The 25,438-nt window shown below is 46.8% G+C and overlaps 1 protein-coding gene across 1 annotated transcript in view; it reads right to left on the reverse strand.

The window, feature by feature from the left end:
• LOC126547395 (CD109 antigen-like) overlaps positions 1-25,438 on the reverse strand; it is a 103,296-nt gene that overhangs the window by 47,264 nt on the left and 30,594 nt on the right. Inside the window, exon 2 of the mRNA XM_050195377.2 lies at positions 12,636-12,816. Within this exon, the coding sequence (XP_050051334.1) occupies positions 12,636-12,816 (181 nt within the window). The remainder of the gene's footprint in view (positions 1-12,635; positions 12,817-25,438) is intronic.

A 25,438-nucleotide genomic window follows, 5' to 3' on the forward strand; every position in this document is an offset into this window, starting at 1 on the left:
GATATTGAGCAAATCAAACCGCGGTAGCGCTGCTAAATTTAACTTCTGGGTTTTACGTGCCAAAACCGTGATATACATGGTTATGAGGCACGCCGTAGAGGGGGCACTCCGAATTAATTTTGAACACCTGGGGTTCTTTAACGTGCACCTAATGTACGGTACACGGGCACTTTTTTGCAAACCGCGCCTTTGGGCTTAGCAGCGCAACGCCATAGTCGCTATACGCCAACGTGGCGTATAACGCCCCGCTCTTTCAAATTTTTGTACATTACTATAGCTAGACTTATCGGGAGTGCTGTTTTGGCGTCTGATCTGTAAGTAACGTGCACGCTACGAAACATCGCAAGCGCCTTCCCCGAAGTATCAGGTCGTGCTTCCACCCGAACACGAGATACTATTTTTAGTTACCTGTTGCAAGACACAGAAGTGCGATCCATCATATCCACAGCCAACAAGCAAGCAAGCAAGCTACGCTACGCCACGCTAGCTGAGAGTGATCTGTGTTCAGGAAACCGTGAAACAAGTCCCTACACAACGCGCGAGGAAACCAAGAGACGCCAGAGAGCGGAAGTCCGCTCACAGGCAGGCTCTCATGCGTCGCGTTACGAACTAGTAAGTGGCGCTCGTGGTGAAGCCGTCGATACTCACGGGAGTATCAACCAAACATAAAAAAAACGACAGATTTTTTTTATGTTTGGTTGTTTCACCGTGCCGATAGACAGCGCAGCCCGTACAAGAGCCAATTCCCAAAAGAGATTGGAAGCGGTAAACAAGAGCTAAGAGAAACACCTGATCAAGCAGCGTGCTCCCACTACCTAGGCCGAACGCGCTGTTTATATAGCGCACGTCGCTACCAAGCGCCGCGCTATCGATCTTGCCGCGTAAGACCGTCCCTGCTTGGCGTAACGGTATAGCTTTTCGAGCCACAAGCCGTGTTATTTGTGTGAGAGACAGCTCCCACTCGGGATGCAGGGCCGGCGTGTTCGCCTGAGCGACGAGTCGAACTAGCGCAAATGTCGACACAGTAGCAGTAACGCTTAGGTCTGTGTCCGCTGGGACCACCGAAATTCGCGTCTTCTCGGTGCATCCTGGTGTGCAGCGAAGAGGAGAACACTGGGCTACACAGTGAGCTTTACGCATAGGACTATGGATGGCACGGAGCTGAGAAGTGCCGGTAAAAGCCAGAGCCGACTATTTCTTCCGGATAAACACAAGCCAATACGGCACAGGCACACACAAACTAACTGATTGAGAAGTTGTATAGACCAGACAGCCTAGCTGCATGGCAAGTGCTGACGAACCAGTGTTTTCACGGTTGTTTATATTTAGCCCTTGTTTGTTCGCTCATCGTGAGTCTACAAAGATGGGGAACCCACGCATGGAGAGAAATGCACGGATGACCCATGTAATGCAGGCATGAATCTCACCTCCTTTGATCACTGATCATAACGTCGAACTCGCCTAGAGCTACATCTCTCGCTCTCTCTTTCTGTATTTCTTTGTTCTTCCCCGAAAGTATTTGTCCTTCGTCAACCACTAAACGCATTCACAAATCAATAACAAAAAATAAAAGCGATGTAAACATGGAAATTGTTCAAAGAATGTGCTGTTAAGGGGGCTGCGCATAAGAAACAAACAAAAAAACAAACGTTGCACAAACAATGCATGCTCGAAATTGAGGAAATAGCTCTGTGCTAATAGTTTCCGTCAAGTGAAACTTACTTCCACTGTCAAAATCTGCATTTCAATTTGGTCATCGTGAAGTTCATCACGCTGCTAATATCTTCAACTCAAGCTGAAAACATATAGTACGAGTGCACACCGTGTTCACAGTGGTTAGATAAATGTTGACCTTAAGAAGGCGTAACAAGATAATTCGATTACTTAGGGAGTAACGTAATGCGCATCACTCTGTAAATTAGTAGCCCACAAAATGCTTTAAATGCAGCTGAATCAATTTCCAAAAGACCGCGCGACAACTGAGGGACGCGCATATATGAGATGATAAATGGCAGCATTTATCGGCGGCTTCTCCAGAATGTTCAACTGCCTATTTTAAATTCTGGGGTTTTACGTGTCAAAACCACGATCTAATTATGAGGCACGCCGTAGTGGGGGACTCCGGATTAATGTTGACCACCTGGGGCTCTTTAAAGTGCACGCGATGCACGGCACACGGGCCTTTTTGCATTCTGCCCCCATCGAAGTGTGGTCGCCGCGGCTGGGACTGCCTATACATGACGGGACAGAAATGAGGATAAAAAAAAAGAACATTTATAAGAGTTAGTACTAACGGTGTGGTAAAAACACGATACAGTGCTATAGAGCCAGAGCATGATAATGTGAACTAATTATGCATTGGTTATGACATTCCAACATAAAGGTCAATTAATGCCGATATAAATAACACGATCCCAGTATGACAAGACAACACGACAATAAGATGATCCTTTACGCACGAAAGCTAATATGTTCGATGTCGCTATAGGGTAGCAGTTGTCCTTATATACGAACAATAATATGACATAAAAGCTGCTTCGTCGGCTCATATTGACAAAAACGTTTCGCTAGAACCATTCGTAAGATACAATGCAACTCAATGGTGATGTAGGATGTCACTCGCGAAGGTGGCCGGCCAATGAAAGAAACAACTCTTACATATGAAAAGCTCTCTGCTTCCGGCTCGAGCGAACGATCTTATGTTGTGCTTCTAGGTTCGAAAGATTAATTTCTCATTTCATCTGAGGGACGAAAGCGTATTAAGAATATACAAAGTGATGAAGTGAGCAGCATGATTTTGTTCCGTCTCGAGGATTTCCGAAGAAATAAGACTGGGCAGAATATCATGCACACTGCAGACGTATATTCTATCCTCGGACGAAGGACGTGAAAAAAGACTAATAATATAAGTCGCGAGGCTTGTCGTAGATTGTGGCTTCATTACTGATTTTCTTGCGGTGGGATGAACAACGTAGATTCTGCCTCATAGCAACGTCCAAGTATTTGCAGAAAGTAAAAAGATGCAGGACGCTTCAGCCTCGCTTTTAAAAGTGGAACGCGATATGATTCAAAGATCCCTGACTGCTTCTCACGCTTCCCAGCAACTGGAGCTTACGTAACCGTAACGTTTACCGGAAAACGCTGGCCGCGAAACCTATGCGCGAAGGCGGACTTTCGGTAGAAACGTGGCCTCTTGCGTGGGTCGCGATGCGGCGAAAGCGAGCTTATCTGGGGGTATTGTAAGGACAGGGTGCGCCGCTCTGAGGTCCCCGAGATACTCACGCCTGGGCGCGCGCAAATGGCGGACGCCGTTGCCGCTCCATGAATGGTAGAAACGTGGAAAAGGGGTTTCTTTGAGTTTTCGCGTAACAGAAATACGTTTTCTCGTATAGTCAAATTACAATACGACGCTATCATGTCTGTAGGTTGTGTATAAGTCGTACTTTACGACTTTTCTGCGTATTTTAGCTTGACAAATTCAATAAGTTCTGTAGCTTCCTTGCGTCAAATGGAGGGCCTGGGTCTGGGTGGTTCGAAAATCTTTTTGCCTTAAACGACGTCCGACGCCGGATTTTCCGCGACACGGAGCCCTTAACGTTGTCACGCCAAGAATGACTCGCCGCAGTAGCTTAGTGGCTATGGCGTTGCGCTGATGAGCTCGAAGTCGCGGGTTCGATCCCGACCAAGGCGGCCGCATTTCGATGGGGGCGAAATGCATAACGTTTGTGTACTTAGATTTGTATGAGCGCTAAAGAACCCCAGGCGGTCTAAATTAATCCGGAATCCGCCCTACGACGTGCCTCATAATCACATCGTTTTTGCCACGTAGCCCAGAATGTATTAGTATTATTTTTTAATGGACCCCTCACCAGGCCCCATAGCAAATTTTAGTTATACGTTGGACGTTGTTACGTGTCCTCTAGGGAACGTTCTGCCGTAAAAATTTTTCATGTCGGTTCATTATAGCCGAGATAGAAATATTTCAGTGCCGCGAACCCATGATTTCAGCAGGCGGGCTCCACTCCAAGCAAGACGCTCTCTCCACGCGCCCCGTCTAGCCTTACTACGCAAGCGAAATTCCTTCCCTGAGTTCTCCCATGCCGGACCTCGAGGATCGCGTGACGCATATGTCACGGGCCTCGCCTTCACTTTTTTTTTTCTCCTCGGTTTTTGTTTTTTTTCTCCTCGGTTTTTATTTTTTTTTCGGCGACGCGCGCTTCCGCTGGGGGCGTTGCGCGCGAGCTGTTATCGTTTCGCGCAGCGCACGATTTTGCACGATGTGCACAAGGACACGTGACTAGCGGTACAATTCGGTGCTACACGAATACTCAGGCAGAATAAACGGATCGCAGAACATGATCACGCGCTGGAGGACGGTAGAAAATGGCATAGTTTCGGTACCTGCGCACGTGACCGCACGACCGTGGGAACAAGCAGACGAAGCGGAAGTACATATGTACTCTCTTGCTTCAGTGCGAAGCAAAGCAAAAAAGCACGCAGACATTCAGTTTGTGTGTTTTATTGTTTCTCTAAACTTCAATTCGTCAATTCAAGCAATAGATCACACAAATAACAGATGCTGCATCGCATAATTCTCGAAGTCACGTGTCACTACGAGCGACGTCACACTGCGGACACGATAACGTAGGCGCAGGGGTAAGATTACGTCACCGTCCGGCTTGGAGCGCGGCGGCCGCGAGGAGAAGGAAAAACGGCGATCGGTTTGAAATTTCAGATCTTTCCGCGGCGCGTAGCGATGCAATACTTTGCAGACACGATCGTTATCACGCAATGTATGCTCTGCGCTTGTCAGCTCAATATGGCCAGACCTGGTGAGGAGCCCTTTAAGGATACGATACGATACGATACGACACGACATAGGTGGAGTGAACACAGGCCTGCCTGCGATGAAAAGAAATCAAACATGTTTTTGTGGACGTTCAATCATTATATGAACCACGTTTTCACGTGGCTAAGGTCTCGTTGAAGTTTTTGAGGGGCCTCTATGGTCAGTAATAAGAGTATGCGAATAATAATTTTTGAAACCGAATGGAATACGAATCGAGTAGTGCCTGAAGCGAATCCAATTCAATCGAATATCGAACACCTTTGTATTGTTGTTTCGAATAATAATCAGTCGTTTTCACGATTAGGACGAAACGATGTTCTAGTGCTAGTATTCATAACGTTGACAAGTTTCGTTCATGACATGGTACGTTATGAAGCGTTGTTCACTAAAAGCACAAACTGAGCATTATGAACAAATTGGCTGTGTGTTCGCATGCACGGGCGCTATAACGTAAAACTATTTCAAACTTTTCTATTCCATTTCTGTAATCAGCCCTCCACGATTGGTGAAAATCTTTTTTGAACCACCCCCACTTCACCTGTCTGTCACACGACGTCACGAAAACCGCGATAGTTCCCCATCTGATATGACGTGTGCCCACTGATTATGCATAATTTGAGCGAACGAACGAAAAATAGTTATTTGTGATTCGATGCCTTTTCGCCATTAGCCCTCGGCTATTGGTGAAAAGTTTTCGGGCTGCACCCACTTTCCATGCCTATCACGCGACGTCACAACACCGCAAAACCTCACCGCGTCTAAGTGATGTGTACGCGTTAAAGATGCATTATTATGCCGAACAAAACTGAATTTTCTTCTGAATAGCTGCAGGCTGCCCCGTTCCGAAAGGAATAAAAGATGGCTGCCATCGATCACTCAGGCAGTGGCTACTCGCACCTGCCGGAGAGCATGGGTTTATTTGTGCATAATAAAACTTCTTACGTGAACGTGTAACGTTTTCGAGCACTTTCGGCACGTTTACGACCTCATTTTGCCAACTTCTCTTTGCTGAGGATCCGTTTTAGCGTCATTCTTAAACTTTCGTTGCATGCCGCCGTGATTTTCGACCAGCCACCGGAAGCTAAGTAAGGGAAAGCGGACCAATCGCAGACGCCGACACGACCCTCTTCATCCGCATATCGATTTTCAGTGCTGTGGCTCGGCCCCATCGAGTTCCTCTCCACTTGATCGTGCTCCTCGCCTCTTGTCAGCCAATTAGACAAAACAAGCCGCTCAGTGTAGGCAATGTTATTCGTTTTTCAAGCGAAGAAAAGTGAACTGCTATGAACAAGGAGAGCGTTTGATTGGTCTGTTCAGACAACCCTGCGGGTTACCGCGCGATGCTTGCGTCGGTGGTTACGCAAAACTGACGTCAGGAGATTGGAATAAAAACATACTGGAATAGTTTTACGTTATAGGGCCCACATGACTCTTCGGAGAGTGCGTATGATCGCGTATAACCGGTAAAGCATGGCTACCTAAGTGGCGCAATCTGCTCCACTACGCAAGTTCTCATGTTTTATACCCGCGGGGATAAAATTTATCCCACTTTTCCGCAATTTTATGCTTTATTGCGCAGAGTTGGCGTTCTGAAATACACGAAAAACATTCGAAAAATATTCGTGTTAACGAAAGGGTCTATTCGATTTGACCTTAATTCGAAGCATAGAACACTGTTCGATTCTTTATTCGAAAGTTAAGAATATTAGCGCACCTCTAGTCAGTAATATGGCGGTAAATCTCGCAGTTGTCAGACTATAATCGACTGTGAGGGAAATTACTTGAGACAAGATCATAATGCAAATTATCAGGCCGATCCATAAATTTCATAGCAATTTGTGCTCTCAGATGTGAAAAGGTGGGGCGCATATTGGCGCGAGCCGTCTTCATCGGACATTTTAGAGACGGCTTCATAAGCAGCGGTGCATTTTTTACACACTTTCTCGGAAACACAAGCTGGAACGAACACTCAGTTCGAAAGTTGCAAGGACCCGCGTTACTCCAGCTACCGGGACGAGCCAGCACATCGCGATGACTCTGCGGTGCCTGTCGCGCAGCTGTTTGAACATTGCTTCTTCTTCTGCCTTTGTTCGCACAATACTCTCGTTATTTTTTTCCCTCTTCCTGCGGTCTGCGCAGCGACGTCGCGGGCACGCAACGCTGGCCGGCGGAAACGCGCTGGAAAACGGCGCGAATAATGCGGGGCCGACCAAAGTGAAGTCGCGTGCGGACGTGTCGGTGGCGCGTAGGGGAGAGCGGACAATGGCCGCCGTCACGCCGGACAGCGCCAGATGTCGCCGGCGCGTGACGGCGTAGGCAGCGCTGCCGGATATGCGAAACACCACTGGACTCGGGCTTTCGGAAGGGCTGACGGAGGGAAGGGGAAGGTTAAGCACCGGGACAGTGCTGCTGCCTTGCCAGCCCGACAAACAAGAGCTGCGGGAGCGCCTCCAGCTGACCACGGGGAGGCAACACATCTACGGGCCTGAGTGCGGAACGCCGTAGCACGACGATTTCGACACCTCAAAGTGCGCACCGTTTCTAAAATAAGATTGTTTTGCGGCACTGTGGGTTTCATCACTGGCAACTATTAAAGGGGCTTCTACAGCCTCCTCAATGGCGCAGTATGCTCACATCCGCCCCATTTCTTTACCGAATATATATGCGCTATGAATTCTTTGCAGAAGCCATATCTGTGGAGCAAAGTTGCTAACAAGTTCTCAGCGCACGGAGGATGCGAAAAGATAACATATTTGAATTTATCCAGTACTTTATAGGCGTACTGCGCAGCTACTGGACGATAGCATGGTTAAACGCGACGAGGAAAATTTTGCCTTTTTGTTACTTTCGTATCCTCGAAACTTCTACTAGTTTGGACGGTCCGTCGTGCACTGTGAACAGCGCGCAGCAGATCTTGTGTTCCAAGGGCAGACAATAATAATAATAATAATAATAATAATAATAATAATAATAATAATAATAATAATAATAATAATAATAATAATAATAATAATAATAATAACGGGCTCCTATCCACGCTGTGAAGGTGGTTGGCCAGCGAAGCTGTGGTATCACCTGATCCGATAGATCAATGTGACGTAGCCTTGAACTGGGTCCTGCCGAACCTGAGCACGACGCCGTTGTGTGTACTGACGTTGCTATTTCTTTCGTCGCTCATCCTATTCGCGCGGCTCTTCGGGAGTCCTAACTATGTGGGGCTTTTGCATAGCGCTATCACAACACAAATCAGTTGCTGGGCGGGTTCTTCTTTTGCATATGACAGTGTAGTGACGTCGCGCCCTGCTTCTTATGTTGCCGCTTCCCGGCAACTGCAGCTTCTGCACCCGTAATATTTACCGGGAAACACTTGCGGCGAAAGCTATGCTCGAAGGCGAGCTTTGTTTTTTTGCTTTGTTTTCTTCCCTCGCACGGCCGGCGCCGCCGCTGCTGCGGATGCGTGGAGGCGACTGCCATCTGCTGGTGCTGCAAGGAACCCAGCGAAGCAGGCAGCGCGCGCTTTTCGCTGTGATTGGTTGAGTTTTTGGCTACGGAGACTAAGAAATCCCAGGATCCTAGTCATATAAAGTTTCGCTGTAATAATTATAATAAAAAACGTATATGCGAGTATTGTCCTTTCTTTTTCAGTATACAGTTCTGGTTAGTGAGAAAACGTACACAAAGACAATTTTGAGCGTTCAAATGACGCAGAACGCGTAAAAAAACGGATAAAGCGTCTGACATCACGCCTTCTGCCTATAAGTAATGATGGTGTAAAAGCATACAATTTACTAAAAGCAACTGAAAGGCCACTCTCTCCACCCATCTTCCATTTTTTTTTTCGTATTTTCTTCGTGTCTGTAGCGGTTAGAAATGTGTCCACCGTATTTTGCAAGTATTTGTTTTCTGTGATTCAGTATTCATTTTTTAGTAAACATATCGGCCAGTGGTCGATCTCGACGATAGCGAGGGGCGCGGCTTCGTGCGAGCCCGAAGACGAAGGGCAACAATAATTTGAAAACCACATGCACAGTACTGCGCCTCATTTCCTGTGAACGAGGTGAAAATGGCGCGGCTCCTAGTTTGCCACCACGTCATGCTCCTTAAGAACAAAAGGTGTGATGCCAACTGCTTTGTACGGCAGTAACTAATATTACCCGTTATTTAAGTTCATTTTCTAGAGATATCGTACTCTTTCCCCCTCACTTGGCAATGAAGCAGGTGCACTCTGATTGGGTACTAGCAGACTCAAGGAACTGCATCGGAAAGCACGAAAAATATAAAACAAATTGTCCCATTTGGCACACGCAGTTGCGTCATACAATGCCACCTCTTCATTATTTTTAAAATTTGTAGAATAACTACTAAGACACTGCCTTAAAGAAATACAATGAAATACCCTACACGTAGGCATGACAAAAAACAAGCAGAGGTGACGATAGAAGAGAAGTATGTGGCGATACCTTCAAAGCGCTGTTCTGCATAGCAATGAATAAAATATAGCGGTTTGGATAATATGTAGTTAGCTGTGTGTGAACTTCTGTGTATTGTTTACGTTACAGAAGAAAAGCTAAGGGCGGGAAAAATGTACGCAATGATGGATGATTGCTTTTATGTGAGAGGTCCCAAATAAGATTTCGCCGTACAGAAAGCCAGTTTCGCGAGCGTGAATTGCCTCACTGCTACTTTGGAAAGAGTGCTTCCTTGTTTCCTAACAGGCGACGCGCACTGCGCTCATACAAAGCAATGTACCGTTACTGTGCACGTATTACCAAGCACTGTGCTCACTCCTTTCTGCCACACACGATCGAACCCGGTTTCCCACTCGTCTATTCTCGTTTCCATGGCGGTGCGCTTTCCTGCTTTGTTGCAGGAGCAGCACTTCTCTGACAAAGACGAGGAAAAGTCTCGCATCACTGGCGGTCTAACGAAAGAACTATCTAATTACCGCGCACCTAGCACTGCGGGATGAGGCCTGGGTGTTGCTCGGTATGTTGCTCCTTGAGGCTGACGATTGTATTTGCACCCTCGATCGAAGTAGAGGGAGCTGCTTGCATGGCTTCGCTGCTGTGTCACCGCGCGCGGCAAAGCACCTCGAGGGAACCAATTACTGGCAAGGACGGGCGTGAAGCGGTCGAGCGTCGCAATTTGGCGTACGTTCGCGAATGCCCCGTTGTGCGCAGCACTCCTCCACCTTGACGGATGGGAACACATGCCCGCTGTTACAGTTGCAATTGACAACAACAACAACAACAAAACTAGGCAATCCCATAACCGCGACTTCGCTACGTCTACAGTGGCTCGGAACATGAGAAAACCGCTACTAGCTACATTGTCCTTGAGGCAAGGAAAGTGGAAGCCGAACAACGAAAAACAAGAAAGAACCGACGGGCGACTCGGGTGCGCGCGCTCTCGACATGCTCTCGATACTCGGTCGACATCAGTTGCAGGTTCCATTGTGTTACGTGAGACTGATCCTCACTCGCTTGCGACGTACCTGCATAAGGGCGCTGCATCCGACGATGCGCTTTGTTTTTGCATGTATGCGTGCGTCCGCTGCATATGCTATACGGTCGTTCCTGTGTGCGGACGATATTTATGCCTGCCACAATGAAACCGCGAAGAATAGAGGCGCTTCTTGTGCATCATCTGAGCTGCGTGTGAGTTAAGCCCCGAGTGATGTAGCAGCATTGTGGGTATAGCCTCGTGATTGAGGCTCCACGTTTCGGCCAGTTTTCTAATTAATAGGCAAACTGGATAGCGCAGTTTGACCGAAATTCTAAAAGCCAAAGCGCTTGTTGCTGTCAAAAGTTGTTTGTGGATACTTGGAGTGCTACGATTGCAGCAGCATTTATATTCGCGTCTTATGTAATAACTTGCGCTCGAGTGCGTGCGCGTAACTTTGTGTTTTAGGTGAATTGTTGAGCTTGGAGCGCGTGTTACCGTTGTGCTACTCACGTGCTTGCGCCTCATGACCGTTTTTATTGTCTGCGTGCAGTGAACTGTGCAACGAAGTTCGTTGGACAGTTCACTGCACCTTGAAACGGTTACGAAGTCTCCGGACGACGGGCTTCAAGGCTCACATCAGGATCTATCATCTAGCTCTTTCACTTAATTAGCCCAACTTTTATAATTTACACGTCTAATCAATGCCACAAGTCATTTTTAACCTGCCCTGCAGCTGTGGTGAAACTAATCCAGAAGAAACCGCTGAAGTATCTCATCTGTCTTAAAGAAATTTCGAGCGCATTTTCGAAACTCTCGGCAGCAAGGTAAAACAGAAAAGTATTCAATATAGATTCCGTTTCTGGTCGGCATTGCAATGGACATAGTGAATTCAGTGGTCGAACCATCGCTCACGCCACCCGCGCACACTCATTTCAGATCAGTTGGCGTAAGTGCGAATGAGTACCAGTGAATATGAATCAATGTGAGCATGGACGTGAAAGAATGTCGTTTAGGGCCGCAGTAATGGGAATTTTAAAGCGCGTGTACTGCCCCACGAGTGCCCTCACACTCGGTCCGTCAGTGATTTCGACTGGACGTGGGTATCAACGCGAGTGAGTGCCACAGAGCGTGAGTACGCGTTAACGCAAGAGAATGTGAGTATATTTCTAAACAAAACATTCGCGAATAAGCAAGAGCGAATGTCGTCTAAATTTGCCGTGCTATGGGTCGAATAGGCGTCGAATGAGCTCGATGAAAATTACATTGCATTTTGAAGCTCACTTTTTACTCCGTAATTTACGCGCGTTCACTGAAAGCTGTATTCGCAGATCATACGGTAACCGCCATGTCACTTTAAAGCCCAGAGCACACGTGCGCTTGCGGACGCGCGCAAGCTCGCGTCATCGCGCCCACGCATACGCAGACGGTGCTCGTCCGCGTTGAAACGTGGCGTGACTTCGGGGAACAAACAACTCCTCTCTGTTATCGCGCGCTTGGGCTGCCGCGCGTCGGCGCGCCTGGCTACGCAGCTAGGCGCGGTACATTCAACTCGCGGTGAAGCAGATTTATAACACGCAAGAAAGTGCCTTTCCTTTTTGTGCTGATCTAACAACTATAAAAATATAATAATTACGTTTATGGATATCAAAGTATTCTGAAACACTGTCAGTAACAAAGTACGAAGCGACGTCTGCCAAAGCGCCTGTGAGTGAGCACTGGAGCGCGCGCTGTCGCGCGTCTTTGTGGATGTAATAACCGCCATTCCTCGCGAGGCGCGGCAGATAGGCGCGCGTCCGCAAGCGTACGTGTGGTCTCTGCTTAAGATCACCGCATGTGGGCGTCGGTCAAGTGCACACTAGAGGCGATACCGTAAAGGCCAAACTACACGTACGCTTGAAGGCGCGCTAAAGCTCACGCCCGCACGCCTTCCGTTTGCCGCGCCTCGCGAGGAATGGCAGTCTGAACCAACAAAACGCGCGCTGGCGCCATGCTGGCGCGCCTCCACATGACTTCATATTTTCGCCTTAGTTTGAGATCGTTTCGTATTTTTGTGACGCGGCCACAGCGCCGATATTTGTCAGAAGATATCCGTGCTCGCGCCGCACTTCGACGCGTACGATTCGTCCCGCACCATCTGCGCATACGTAGGCCCGCGCAGGCGCGAGCTTTCGCGCGCCGTCAAGCCTACAGGCCTTAAGACGACACTGTGCGCTCCGCACTCGAGAAGTACATGGGAATGTTGCGCTATGGTGAGCGCATAAAGGTGGAGCTGGCTCATGCCACGATCGAGCACTGGTGGAGCGGTATAGTGATGCCCGCGCGTGCTCATCGGTGGTCTCACCTTCATGAGCAGCACGGCGGTCTGCCCGGAGGCGACGAGTTCCTTGGCCGAGGCCACCTCCTCGGCCTCGCGCTGCAGCGAAGCGCGCACCGTGTGTGCCGCGCTCGCCGACAGCAGCGTCACCGTCACCCGGTACACCTGGTTGGGACGAACCACCCGGGGCGCCAGCATCAGGTACCGCCTGCGCAACCACACCACGCACACAATCACACACGCGCCGGCCAGCGATCTCGAGCAAGAGCGCAAACCACACTTCCGGTTAAGCGCCGGTGCGCTCACTCTGAGAAACGAATGAAAAAGTGTGGAATGCCTGCGTGGTGTTCCTCCTATCTCTCTATCCACTCCGCTATCCTCTCTCCCTGTTACGCCCCATACCTTCATCTCCATCCCTGCTGACTGGCATTCAGCAGACTACGCTAAACAGTTACACTGCGGTAAGCAGTAATTTCATTTCCTTCTCTGTCTTCACATGCCAATAAATAACCAATTACTACTACTGCCTGCACACAACAAAAAATGAAACGAACTTTCTCAGCTATACATTCCAATAAAAAAACTACACAATGAAAACAAACATTCATACACGTGATTATATCTCAGCGGTTCCCGGCGGCCACCACCCATCGAACACCAGAGCCACACTTGCACACTGAATGCTCTCGCCCAGCCCACACGTGCTTGCCTGAAGTATGAAATGCAGCTTCGCATCCCTATTCTACTTTATTGATGAAGTCTCGGAGGCTGTAGACTTGGCAGGTTTCCACATTCCAGCTTCTTACGGGATAAGTAAAAAAAGGGGCGAAATCTTTCCGTGCACTGGGTATCCATCTTTTCACTTTCGTCAAATCATTTATTCCTCGATCCACAGTTCACCGGTAAACATAAGTAAAATCTTAAGGGCTTTAGCTACCACCGACTAGACGAAAGACCGAATATGACATCATACACCTGTTTTGATAGCTAGCTCATCGCGAAAGCAAGCCGGGACACAGAGGTATGTTAGAATGCGTTGATCGTGCTTTTGTCTCGCATCTACGTACAAGCGCGCTAACTACAAAAAAAAAAAAAGACCGAGAGAAAACAATGAAACCAATGAAGTGGCAGTAAGCGTGGCATTCATATTGCTCGAGACTAACTTTCTCGAGGGAACCAGCATACAGCTGTATCAGGAAGGAGCCCTCATGCCGCATTCTCGCGGGCAAAACTGCAAGGATTCCCATGACGTTTTAAGGTGGCCACCTGGCCACCATGCGGAATGTCGAATCAATTAAAGGCTACACGATAACGACGTAGTAATGCCGGCCGAAGTATGATCCGCATCATCATCATCATCATCAGCCTGGTTACGCCCGCTGCAGGGCAAAGGCCTCTCCCATACTTCTCCAACTACCCCGGTCATGTACTAATTGTGGCCATGTTGACCCTCCAAACTTCCTAATCTCATCTGCCCACCTAACTTTCTGTCGCCCCCTGCTAAGCTTCCCTTCCCTCGGAATCCAGTGCGTAACCCTTAATGACCATTGGTTATCTTCCCTCCTCATTACATGTCCTGCCCATGCCCATTTCTTTTTCTTGATTTCAACTAAGATGTCATTAACGCGCGTTTGTTCCCTCATCCAATCTGCTCTTTTCTTATCCCTTAACGTTACACCTATCATTCTTCTTTCCATAGCTCGTTGCGTCGTCCTCAATTTAAGTAGAACCCTTTTCGTAAGCCTCCAGGTTTCTGCCCCGTACGTGAGTACTGGTGAGACACAGCTGTTATACACTTTTCTCTTGAGGGATAATGGCAACCTGCTGTTCATGATCTGCGAATGCCTGCCAAACGCACCCCAGCCCATTCTTATTCTTCTGATTATTTCACTCTCATGATCCGGATAAGCGGTCACTACCTGTCCTAAGTAGATGTATTCCCTTACCACTTCCAGTGCCTCGCTACCTATCGTAAACTGCTGTTCCCTTCCGAGAGTGTTAAACATTACTTTAGTTTTCTGCAAATTAATTTTTAGTCCCACCCTTCTGCTCTGCCTCTCCAGATCAGTGAGCATGCATTGCAGTTGGTCCCCTGAGTTACTAAGCAAGGCAATATCATCAGCGAAGCGCAAGTTACTAAGGTATTCTCCATTTACTCTTATCCCCAATTCTTCCCAATCCAGGTCTCTGAATACCCCCTGTAAACATGCTGTGAATAGCATTGGAGAGATCGTATCTCCCTGCCTGACGCCTTTCTTTATTGGGATTTTGTTGCTTTCTTTATGGAGGACTACAGTGGCTGTGGAGCCGCTATAGATATCTTTCAGTATTTTTACATACGGCTCGTCTACACCCTGATCCCGCAATACCTCCATGACTGCTGAGGTTTCGACTGAATCAAACGCTTTCTCGTAATCAATAAAAGCTATATATAATGGTTGGTTATATTCCGCACATTTCTCTATCAGCTGGTTGATAGTGTGAATATGATCTATTGTTGAGTAGGCTTTACGGAATCCTGCCTGGTCCTTTGGTTGACGGAAGTCTAAGGTTTCCTGATCCACATAGTTACCCACAAAAATAAAAAACCACATTGCAATACAGCAGTAAATTTGAAATCACGTGTGAATGAGGCTCACTCGAATTGACTCACTAATGTTTCGATTCATTGCGACTCACTCTCACTCAGACACGCGCCAACTTCAACTCACCTCGACTCGCTCAGATCCAAATTCGCGCCCACTATAGGGCTGACTTTGGCTCATTCATGCTCAGACTCACAACCCTAGGTGTCATTGAGACTCACTCAGGCTCAATCTCTAGGGCGGCTCTGAATCTGAGTAAGCAGACTCATGAGTAAGTTCGCCCACCATACATACGATAAGCGTGGTTATCGTGGGGCAGGAAATGGACGCGGCGATGCTGGGTTACGCCAAATGGAAAGGTACGTCGGAAGTGCGTTCCATGTGGTGGCCACTTAAGTCCCCAGGTAAAATCAATTGTTGCACGACGGCCGTCACAATGCCAGTTGCGCAGGCGTGAAAGGGCCCGCAGTTCTTCCTCCTACTAGCATCTGGATACTAACTACAGGGTCTGCGGCGTGCAGAAGATTCGGCTGTACGTCTGGTGCCCATTATTCACTCTCTTGTTGAGCGCGCAGATTGTGCAAGGTTCAAGAATATCAAAAGGTTGTGGTATCGCGAATACTTTATACTTTCGTGGGGTCGTGGGTGACGAAAGTTTACTGAGTACTGGTACCGGTGTCTGTTCGCGGCGGGTGTTACTGTCAGTAACATTACCGAGATAATGCGACACAAATAACCGAACACTCGTCATTTATTCATTTCCGCAGCATAACGTTCATGATAATATACCGGGTGCTTCAGCGAACACTCAAAATTTTTTTTAGAGTTGCCTGTGGCCGATAGCACAATTCTAGTTCATGGGCTGGTCTACTCGAAGAGGTGGATAATACTTAAAGAAAGTGAAATCCACATTCAACGAATTAAGTAGAAATCACTGGTTAAGTTCTTAACTATTTACCTTATGGCACGTATTGCAATTTACAAATTCCAGCCGGGAGTTCGCAAGGCGGTTCCACTCGGAACGAATACTCAGGACGACACCAGTTTCGAGATATTAAATATCGAACTTTGCAGAGAAATGCATTGGCGTTCCACTTACTTTTGTGTTTCCATGCGTAAAACATCGTTTTGTTAAGAAAGTAAGTGGAACGACAGTGCATTTTTCCCGCAAGTTTGACGGCGCATATCTCGTAAATGGTGTCATCCACACAATTATTTTCAAGTGAATATGGCTTTCAGTCTCACCAGCTAGAATTTGTAAATTGCAGTATGTTCCATGAGGTAATTAGTTAAAAACTTAATTAGTGAATTTTTTAATTAGCCAATTATTCATTTCAATTTTTTGTGCGAGTAATGTCCGCCCAGGCAATCCTACCGAATTATTGAAAGTGTTCGCTGAAACACTCTGTAGGTGCGCGCTCAGCGTCAAATATTTAAGGATTACGGTGCGAACCGGAAACAAAAAAGCCGCAGTTTCATCCGAAAGCGAAGCATCGATTGCGATAGCAAAATTATTGGGCAGCTATCAACCCTTTTCGCGAAGCAGTTTGTTCTAGAGAAGCGCGATGGCGCTTTCGGCGGTGCGCCGTACGTTGCCTCAGCGAAAGCGCGCGAATACGAAGCCATTACCTCTTCTGCCCTGCTTCTGTGCGATCAGCAGTCGGAAATGCAACTGGATTTTCACTAACGCACTATACGCCATTCATGCCGCGAAACAGGGAGCGGCGGAGTGAAGACGTGTACAGTAGTTGGCTGCAAAAATTATGACTGTCATATTAAGGAATGGAATGAATCTGTGTGCCCAAGTTCACGGACCGCTGCTACGTAGGGACTGCTTGTGTTGCCGGCTCTTCGCGATGCACGGCTTCCCTCGAGGATAAAAAAAAAAAATTCACTCATCCGCCAACATTGTAGCCCTAACCTCCAAGAAAAGGACTTCAACCCCTGAAAGTCTAGCTGCTCGAGTGAGTGCCGCTCGCTGTATACCGTGACAAAGGGAGTAGCGCCGCTTCTTGGCATATAGTAAGTTTCTCGCACCTTATCTACACACATCCACACCAACTCACACGCAAATTTACGCCCACTTTATCGCAGCGCATGAAGAATAATTGAACGGGCGCACACTTGAAAAAATGCGCCGAAGCATGGCTGACGGCGACTACACTGACAGCACACTAATGTTCGAAGCTGAACGTTTCGTAACGGTGCACACAGTAAGCGAGTGACTAGTGATAATGCGTATTTGTTACATGCTGTTGCAACGTACGGAACATCTATAAACGTTACAAGCCTTGCGTCCAGCAAGAACAAATCTATCGCAAGTGAGTACACCCATGAGCGATCAAGCAGAAAATAGACAATCAAAAAGTGACCGCCCAAGGAACTTTACTGAGTCAGAACCATGACAAGCCGCTGCTTAAAAGTATTTGCTAAATAAATAACGAAGACCTGAACACACTGATACTGATTCACTTCATAAGCGGAAAGTTAGGATAGTTTGGAATACATTTTTAGCCCCGCTTTTATAACAAGCACGGTATACGCTGCCCGCGCCATTTGGACAAAGCGCTTACATGTCCTTAGAAGTTGTAGCCGAAGCTTCGCGTGTCGTCCACCTAGTCACCGTCTACGACATTTACCGAAGCAAAGGTTTGCAGAGCGGTACCGACGTCATATACATCATCCATTGTAAACACAGAGGCAATGGACGCGTCACCACATGATCAAACATGGCGGCGCCCACGGGGTCGCCGTGAAAAGGCTCAATACGAAGTAAGGATAGTAGATTTATCGGCCAGATAAACTTGCACACATAGGCATACTAACTAAACTAACAAGCATGATGTCAGGCGCACACAAGCAAACGTCAACACATCTCACTCGATCACCGCAGAAACTGGCTGTCAAAATCCTGGCGCGAGGAAACGCTGCAGCAGCAGTGAGCGAAGTGACATTCGTGCTGTCTATCGAACACACAGCACGCCCAAACCTACGAGTCACCGACGCACCCAGACTGTGCCCCCAACGCAGATCGCTCTGAAGATCAGCCGTCACATGCCCCCCTCCCCCGGTGCCTCGCAACGCTGGGTGCCTCGCGCGCGACGGAAGACTGCGCGTTTCCTCCCCGCTTTCGTCTCTTTCGCGCGGGCGAGTTTGAGCACCGATCGTCGGCTCCCCTCGCACGCTTTCACTCGCGCATACAGCGTATGCGGCCCACGGCGATGGTTTTCGCCCTTGGACTTTATGGGGAACCTCACGGTGACGGCGACGGCAGAAATGCGCTTGGGGTGTCCATGTGATTGCAGTCGCAATAAAACAAATAATTCTTCAGGATTATCAGACAACCCGTCAAATGATTCTCGCAACATTTCAGCTGGGCTGTGTCTCCTGTAGCATTGAGCAGACACGAGAGTTTTCACAATGGCGTTATCTTGCGAAAATTGTTGCTGTTCAATTGCTATAGCCTGAGGAACTGTGGATATCTTCTCTGATCATGCAGCACGTCCCACCCGTCGTTTGAGCACACAAGCTAGCTAAATAAATCCACCTGGATTGTTTACCGTCGCAGAACCTCGTTTGAAAAGTTGCTCTATATGTGCCTTATCAAGAGCAAGAGCTCACCCGTTGTTGCTTCCACAATGACACGGACAGGAGAATCATCCTGTACTTGGTTAGTAGCTCTTGAATATCACTCGTCCGTTACACTTATGCACGTAAAATATCACCCGTTTTTTTGCTGCACTCGTTAACTGCGCCAAATTATGTAATAAGCCAGCACACAGTAAACAGAGGAAACATCCGTTGATGATGATGCCCCAATTAATGGCACAAACCCACTGTGGGGGATGGGCCACGAACCCGGTGGTAATATGATTGAAAAATGAAATAAATTAGTTTATAAATAAACAAGTGATAAAAAAGGAAAATAAATGAATAATTGAAGGTGAGAAGTAAACCAATAATAAATGAAATAAAGTAGTGTATAATAAGGTAGTCAGCTTTGCCTAGATAGAAATAGTAACACGAACTTTTTAATAAAATACATAAAGTAAAGGATAGACGTAAAAATGAGCAAGTTAAATTTTGAATAATAATAATATTATTTTTGTGAATCTGTGTTTTTACTTTTTGAATTTTCTACATTGATAATTTATTGAAGGAGAAAAAATAAATATTGGAAAATGTGGGATAATAATGAGGCAATTTTTTTGTGCCACAGAGGAAATTATCAATGGCTCGGCAAACGTTCCTGTGCATGGCTGTATCCTAATACCGTTGCTCCAAGTGAGAGTATAACAGTACTGCATAAAGGCAGCCCTAGATTTAGAAGCGGAATTTCTAAACATCGTTTTCGATGAGTAGAAAACCGACACGATAACAGAAAAGTGATCGATGGATTCCGGCTCATTGTAGAGGTAGCATAAAGGGGATACCGCCAGGCCACATATGTCCAAGTAAAAATTAAGTGGTGGAATGCGGCAACGCAGCCTTCTAAGTGATACTTCGAATTGCCTGTTAGAAAACCATTGTCGGTTCCAAGATTAATTTAGATGCATAAAGTCTGTAAATTTTGCCAATGAGAGGCTTTTTTTGTCTTCGGTCAAAGAAAACTGCCTATATCTGGCTGCAGTGATACGCGCAGTTGCCGGCAGCGCGGACCTCACCGGACCTTCTAAAGAAGCTCGTGCTAAAGAACTGGCCATTTCATTAAGATGAATGTCACGGTGGCCTGGTACCCATACTAAATGAACTAAAGTGGAGCGGAACTAATGTATAAAACGTGTTCAAAGCTGTCGAATTCGTAGACGCGTAGAGCGCGCTGCATACAGAAAAGGAATCCTTTCGCAAAGCAAGAACTATTGCCAGAAGTACGGCCCGAAAAATTAGGCATGTGATCTGGCAGGCGAAGTGAAAAAGACCGGTCGATGGATGGTGAGTAGATTCCCATACCTGCCTTCTCTTCCCACGAAGGACCATCAGTCGCTATTACATTTATTGGGAAATGGGCCAAATAGTCTGCAAAAGGGCATTGAAATATGTTGGGAGCGGCAATTTTTGCGTTATTGGGGAAAATGTCTGCAAATTCAATTTTGAGCGACAACGTGCACCTATCAAACGGAATGATTTCCCTAAGGCGAACACTTAATGGTGCTAATTGGTGATAATTAATTGAAGCACATGAACCAGGTTTGCTACAAAAAAATACATTGCACACTGCGGCTCTTTCGAAAAGTGACAATTATCTCCCACCCCATTCCTGAGCTGCACGCCGAAGTTTTGTATCCAATCAGACTAGTGTGATCTACTCCGTCGCGAGATTGGTCATGGGGAACGCCAAGGCAACGCACAGCGCCAGTATCGCAGCGCGGATACCGGCAGCCTGCGATGGTGTCAGTACTCACTGGCCAATCCAGACTCCTCGAGACGTATTATATTTAACAGAAGCGCCAGTGGTTCAAGAATAGGACTGCGTTACAGACATTACTTCTTCGACACCTTTCTTACCTGAGCAAATAAACACAGCACCATCCGCTTAAGTGAGCACATTAAATAATGCATTGCCATAATTAAAGCCCGTTACAGTATTCTGAGAAACGATAGTCAAAGAATGCCTTGCCCCCCTTGATGTTACCCACGAGCTCCCACAGAATGACCCGCCCCGGTTTTTGGATCTGCGCTTAGCTTGTTCCGATTTTCACACGTCTTGGTAGTATGAACCTCGTGCCAACAAACCACTTCTTCCGTTTCATTCTGCTCATTCTAAGTCGGTCAAGAGAGGCATTGCTAACCTTTGCCTAAATAATGCTTTGCAAAAATCGTGCCACCATACCGTTGTGTCTAGCTTTGCTTCTCAGTGCGAACGGCTTTCGCAGGCTGGTTATCCCGTGTCCTTACAAGTGTCAGTAGCTGAACGGATTCCATGAGAATTTAGAAAAGACAACCCGCACGAAGATAATCCTACAACTACTCGGGGTAGGACAAGCATTATCCCGTATATCCACACCGTCTCACATAATCTTAAGAAAATCGCCAAGCGAGCGAATATTCGTGCGGTGTTTTCTGCCCCTAACAAGCTTATGAGGATTTGCAAGCTCACTAATCCGAATAAGGAGGCTCCTCCTAGCTGTGATAAGAATCATAAAAAGTAGTTCATTAATTGCGCACATTGTGTTGTTTATTGTTTTCCACTCAAGTGCGGAAACGTTACGTCGGTCAAACTGGCCAACGTCTGAATGATAGGCTGCGCGAACACTGTTACAACGCTAAGAATTGTATTACAGCTGGGGGGTTTCTTGCGCAGCACTGCAAAACGTGTGGTTGCGAATCTCTTTTAGAAGAATGCGTCCTTCTAGGTCGTAGTCATAATCAGCTTACAAGAAAAATCATTGAAGCCAAAGCTATCATGTCTTGGCCATGCATATGTAAGCTCACGTTCATTATCGTTATCAAGCAATGAATTGGCGTATCTCGGACTGCCGCCACAGGCTGTGTGAATATGTTTTTTCACATGGTTACTTTTGCTTTTGTTGTTTGGTGTTGTGTTGTTGTTTCTTCATGTCACATGGTTCGCTGAGTGTATAAGTAGCTTTCCGAGTCACGAAATAAACCATCAGTTGGAAGTTATAGCGCTCACCCTGTTCTCCGTTCCTTTTCATTACCCTTTCCACCTTCCTTTTTTGCTCATTCTGAGCTGCGCTACAAGCCTAAAAAAGTCATGACATACCAACTCGCTCAAACTGCCACGCTTTTGATATATAAAGGTTCTAGGTAGAGCAAATATAAGTGACGCAAGTGGAAATCCTTGTCTTACCGAGGAGCGAGTGCACATATAGGAGCTGAGAGGGTAGCATTTACAGTTAATATAGTTGTTCCACCACTGTAACACATCTTGATTCCTTCAAGGAGCAGTGAGGGGCGAAAATCGCGATTTTCGACAGAAAAGCGCATTTTCTAATTTTGTTTATTTGGATTCATAGAGATGTATAGAAGCTCGACAGTAAGCTTGGTTGCAATCTGCGCCGTAGAAAATAAGAAAATGAATTCTCTTCCAGTGACGGTAGTGCGTGCTCGCCGTCGAGAGCACCCACGAACGCTGTATTCAAGACGCAGCGGGCAAGAAACCAAACGCGGAGTGAACGCCCGCGTTAGAAAGTCTGTTTTTCGCGCGTTTTAATCCCGAGTAAGCTTCCATCGAGAGTACAGCAAACCGCTAAGTAAGAGCTAAAAGAAGCGAGACATAATTTTGGCTGCGGCGCCCTTGTCTACGAGCGCAGACGAGGCCGCTGGACTGCTCTAAAGCCGAGAAGAAAAAAAGCGAAGACGATTTGAAGCAACTACCGCAGAGCAGGTTCGAATTGAAGAGGAGGGCCCAACCTGAGGGGTAGGTCACTTTAATAAATTATTTTTTTGTCGTAAAATAAAATAGCGTATTCTGATACCTTTAAGCTCATTTGTCGCAGTTTGCACTTTTTGGTCGAACAAACCCTTTAGGAAAAGTTTCCAAACTGTTTCGCCAAAACCTGCTTCTTAAAGTAGTCTCTGGGCTGAAATTTTGTCAGGAACAAGGTGACGTACTTTCTATATTTCTAAATTTTATTAAACAAAGCATTATTACATATCGGACATATAATGGCAGCGCAAGAAATTGAACTTAACCTCAAAGTGATAACATTGTTACAGAAACGTAACAATAAAAAAAATTCGACTGGCCTTAGCCTGCTCCATCACCGCCCTATCCAAGAAAAACAAATAGTGTATCTTCATTATTTTTTAAATGATAGTTTTCCCAAGGTGACATGACTGATTGGTTAGCATGAGAGCTATAACTTCTTTTCGTGACATAATATAGATATCATTTCATAACAAGAAAATACATAGACCTACAAATTTTGATAAATATCTGTGCAACGGTTCAAAAGTTAATTTTCAGGCCCGCATTCTCCCTTAAGCAGGATCTTCCCGATGTTTACATAATTGAGTAGTTCAAAAAAGGAAACCATGGCTCACTGCATCAAATGCTTTAGCCAACTTTATTTGGATGAAATTTGTCTGACACACACTAAAGAACAGAATATGCGGTGTGTATTTGGCTTTGTGCTACGACCGGAAATGCCACACGACTGATGTTCTCCAACGAGATCACGAAGTCTGCATGATTGCCTTAATAGCGCAAGGAAGACGGCGACAGAAGCGCTTGTCCTGTCGTTTTTTTCTAGTGACGTCGTCTTCCTTGCGCTATTAAGGCAATCGCATACGCACAAACTCCCGCAGACTTTATTTCTTGTAAGTCTGTAGTCTGTTAGCTAGAATGTTCGCAAAGACGTGAGTCTACATCACATAACAATATCCGTCGATCCCCGCCTACCTGCCGGTTGGAATCAACAAAGTCGGTTTAATTCAAAATTAAAGTTTGGGGTTTCACGTGCCAAAACCACGATCTCATTATGGGGTATACGCCGTAGGGCGGAACTCCGGATTAATTGTGACCGCGTGGGGTTCTTTTAGCGTAGACCTAAACCTAAGCACCATGAGCGTTTTTGCTTTTCGCCCCCATCGATATCCCGCTGCCACGGCCACGATTGCATCCGGGACCAGCAGCGCAACGTTATAGCCACTAAGCTACCGCGGCGGTTGACAGTCTGTTTCGATGACAAGACTTGTGTTTTGATGAAGGCGTGTCATATGGGATATGTTTTATAGTATGCAGATATAAGGCCTGCATTGTGTATGAATTCAACTAGTTTTTGTTGTATGTATTATGTACCCAGTGATCATACTTGTATGTGGCATTGCAGTAAAGACTGGCTTGCAGAAGACGGGAGAATTCTTGTTGTAAGGCTGGACAAATTCATATTAAGTGGCGAGCATCTGCTTCCTTCACTGAAAGAAGTACGTGATGACGCTGGTCTTGTATTCGATGCAAACCATATTCCGTAAGGATGCTCAAAGAGCGCGCCACAAAACGACAGTTTAGGACTTATACCACACCAAAGCCACATTATGCGGTGGCAATGCCGTGAAACCGATCGAAACATCGGTTAACGCGTTCGCGGAAACATCCCGAAAAGGATCGAGGGCGCTTCACTGTCGCGAGACGATTCGCAGTCTATCGTACTGTGCTTGTTTACAAAGTGAATACCTTTGCCAGTAAATATTCCGCAGGTCGTGGGTGCCGTGAAGAAAAAAAATCTGAAAGAAAGAAACTTGGTCATCTAGACATTTAGCCTACCCACCGCGGCAGCCCAGTGGCCGCCACCTCGAGCTGCTGAGCTCGAGGTGGCGGGTTCGATCCCGCCAGCGCTGGCTGCATTTCGATGGGAGCGAAATGAGGAAAATAAAAAAAAAAGAAACGCTCGTGCCCTTAGATGTAGGTGCACGTTAAAGAACCGCAAGTGGTCAAAATTATTGCGGAGGCCCTCACTATACGGCGTCCCTCGAAAATCAGATCATGGTTTTGGCACGTAAAACCCCAGAATTTCATTAAGACATGTTGGTCGAGTGGTATAATTCACTTGAGCATGTTTGATTGGCGCAGCGTGAATCTCAGTTTCAGGCTTCATGGCCACGCCAGAAGTAAATTCGCAATTTTTGCTGCTGCCGTGATCTATACCAAGTTCAACCCGCAATGGTGCATTCAAAGTCGTGCAGGTTCCGAAATATATAGCGCGTTCGGAGTTAAGGCAGCACGTTGTTGTTCTTTGTATGAGCACGAACGAAATAGAAAAACAGAAAATCGTGGCACGTCAAACTGCATGCCTGAATGCAAAGTCCGGGAATCCATTTTGCGAGCAATGCCTCGACACGGCACGGTATCAAGGGCGCGCATGTTGTCGCACAAGCCGGCAGCTAAATTGGCAACACACCACACGGCGCCGCGCATAACTATGGCCCTTGTACCTGAGGGCAGAATCCTCCTACGCCAGACTCCTGATTTCCTCTGCATCCATTTCACGAGCGCGAAGCACCTTCTTTTCCATGAATGATTTCATCTTTGAGGATGCTTTGCTAAGAGCTCCCGCACAAGGGTAATTTTGCTTAAGACGATCACTTTGCATTGCGTTATGGCAATCAGATGACTGGCCGCGGCACGGCAACAAAGATAAAACATTTTTGCATTCCTTTACCTCTATGCCACTACCGCTACCGTTCTATTCGGGTGACAGCTGCGCGTACAGTAGCTATGCCACGCCACGAATGCCAAAGTCGCACTTAGCCATGGGATGTAATGGCAGGGAGCTAACGTTG

Source organism: Dermacentor andersoni, chromosome 1 (assembly GCF_023375885.2).
Source record: "Dermacentor andersoni chromosome 1, qqDerAnde1_hic_scaffold, whole genome shotgun sequence".
In the NCBI taxonomy this organism is placed as follows: Eukaryota; Metazoa; Arthropoda; class Arachnida; order Ixodida; family Ixodidae; genus Dermacentor; species Dermacentor andersoni.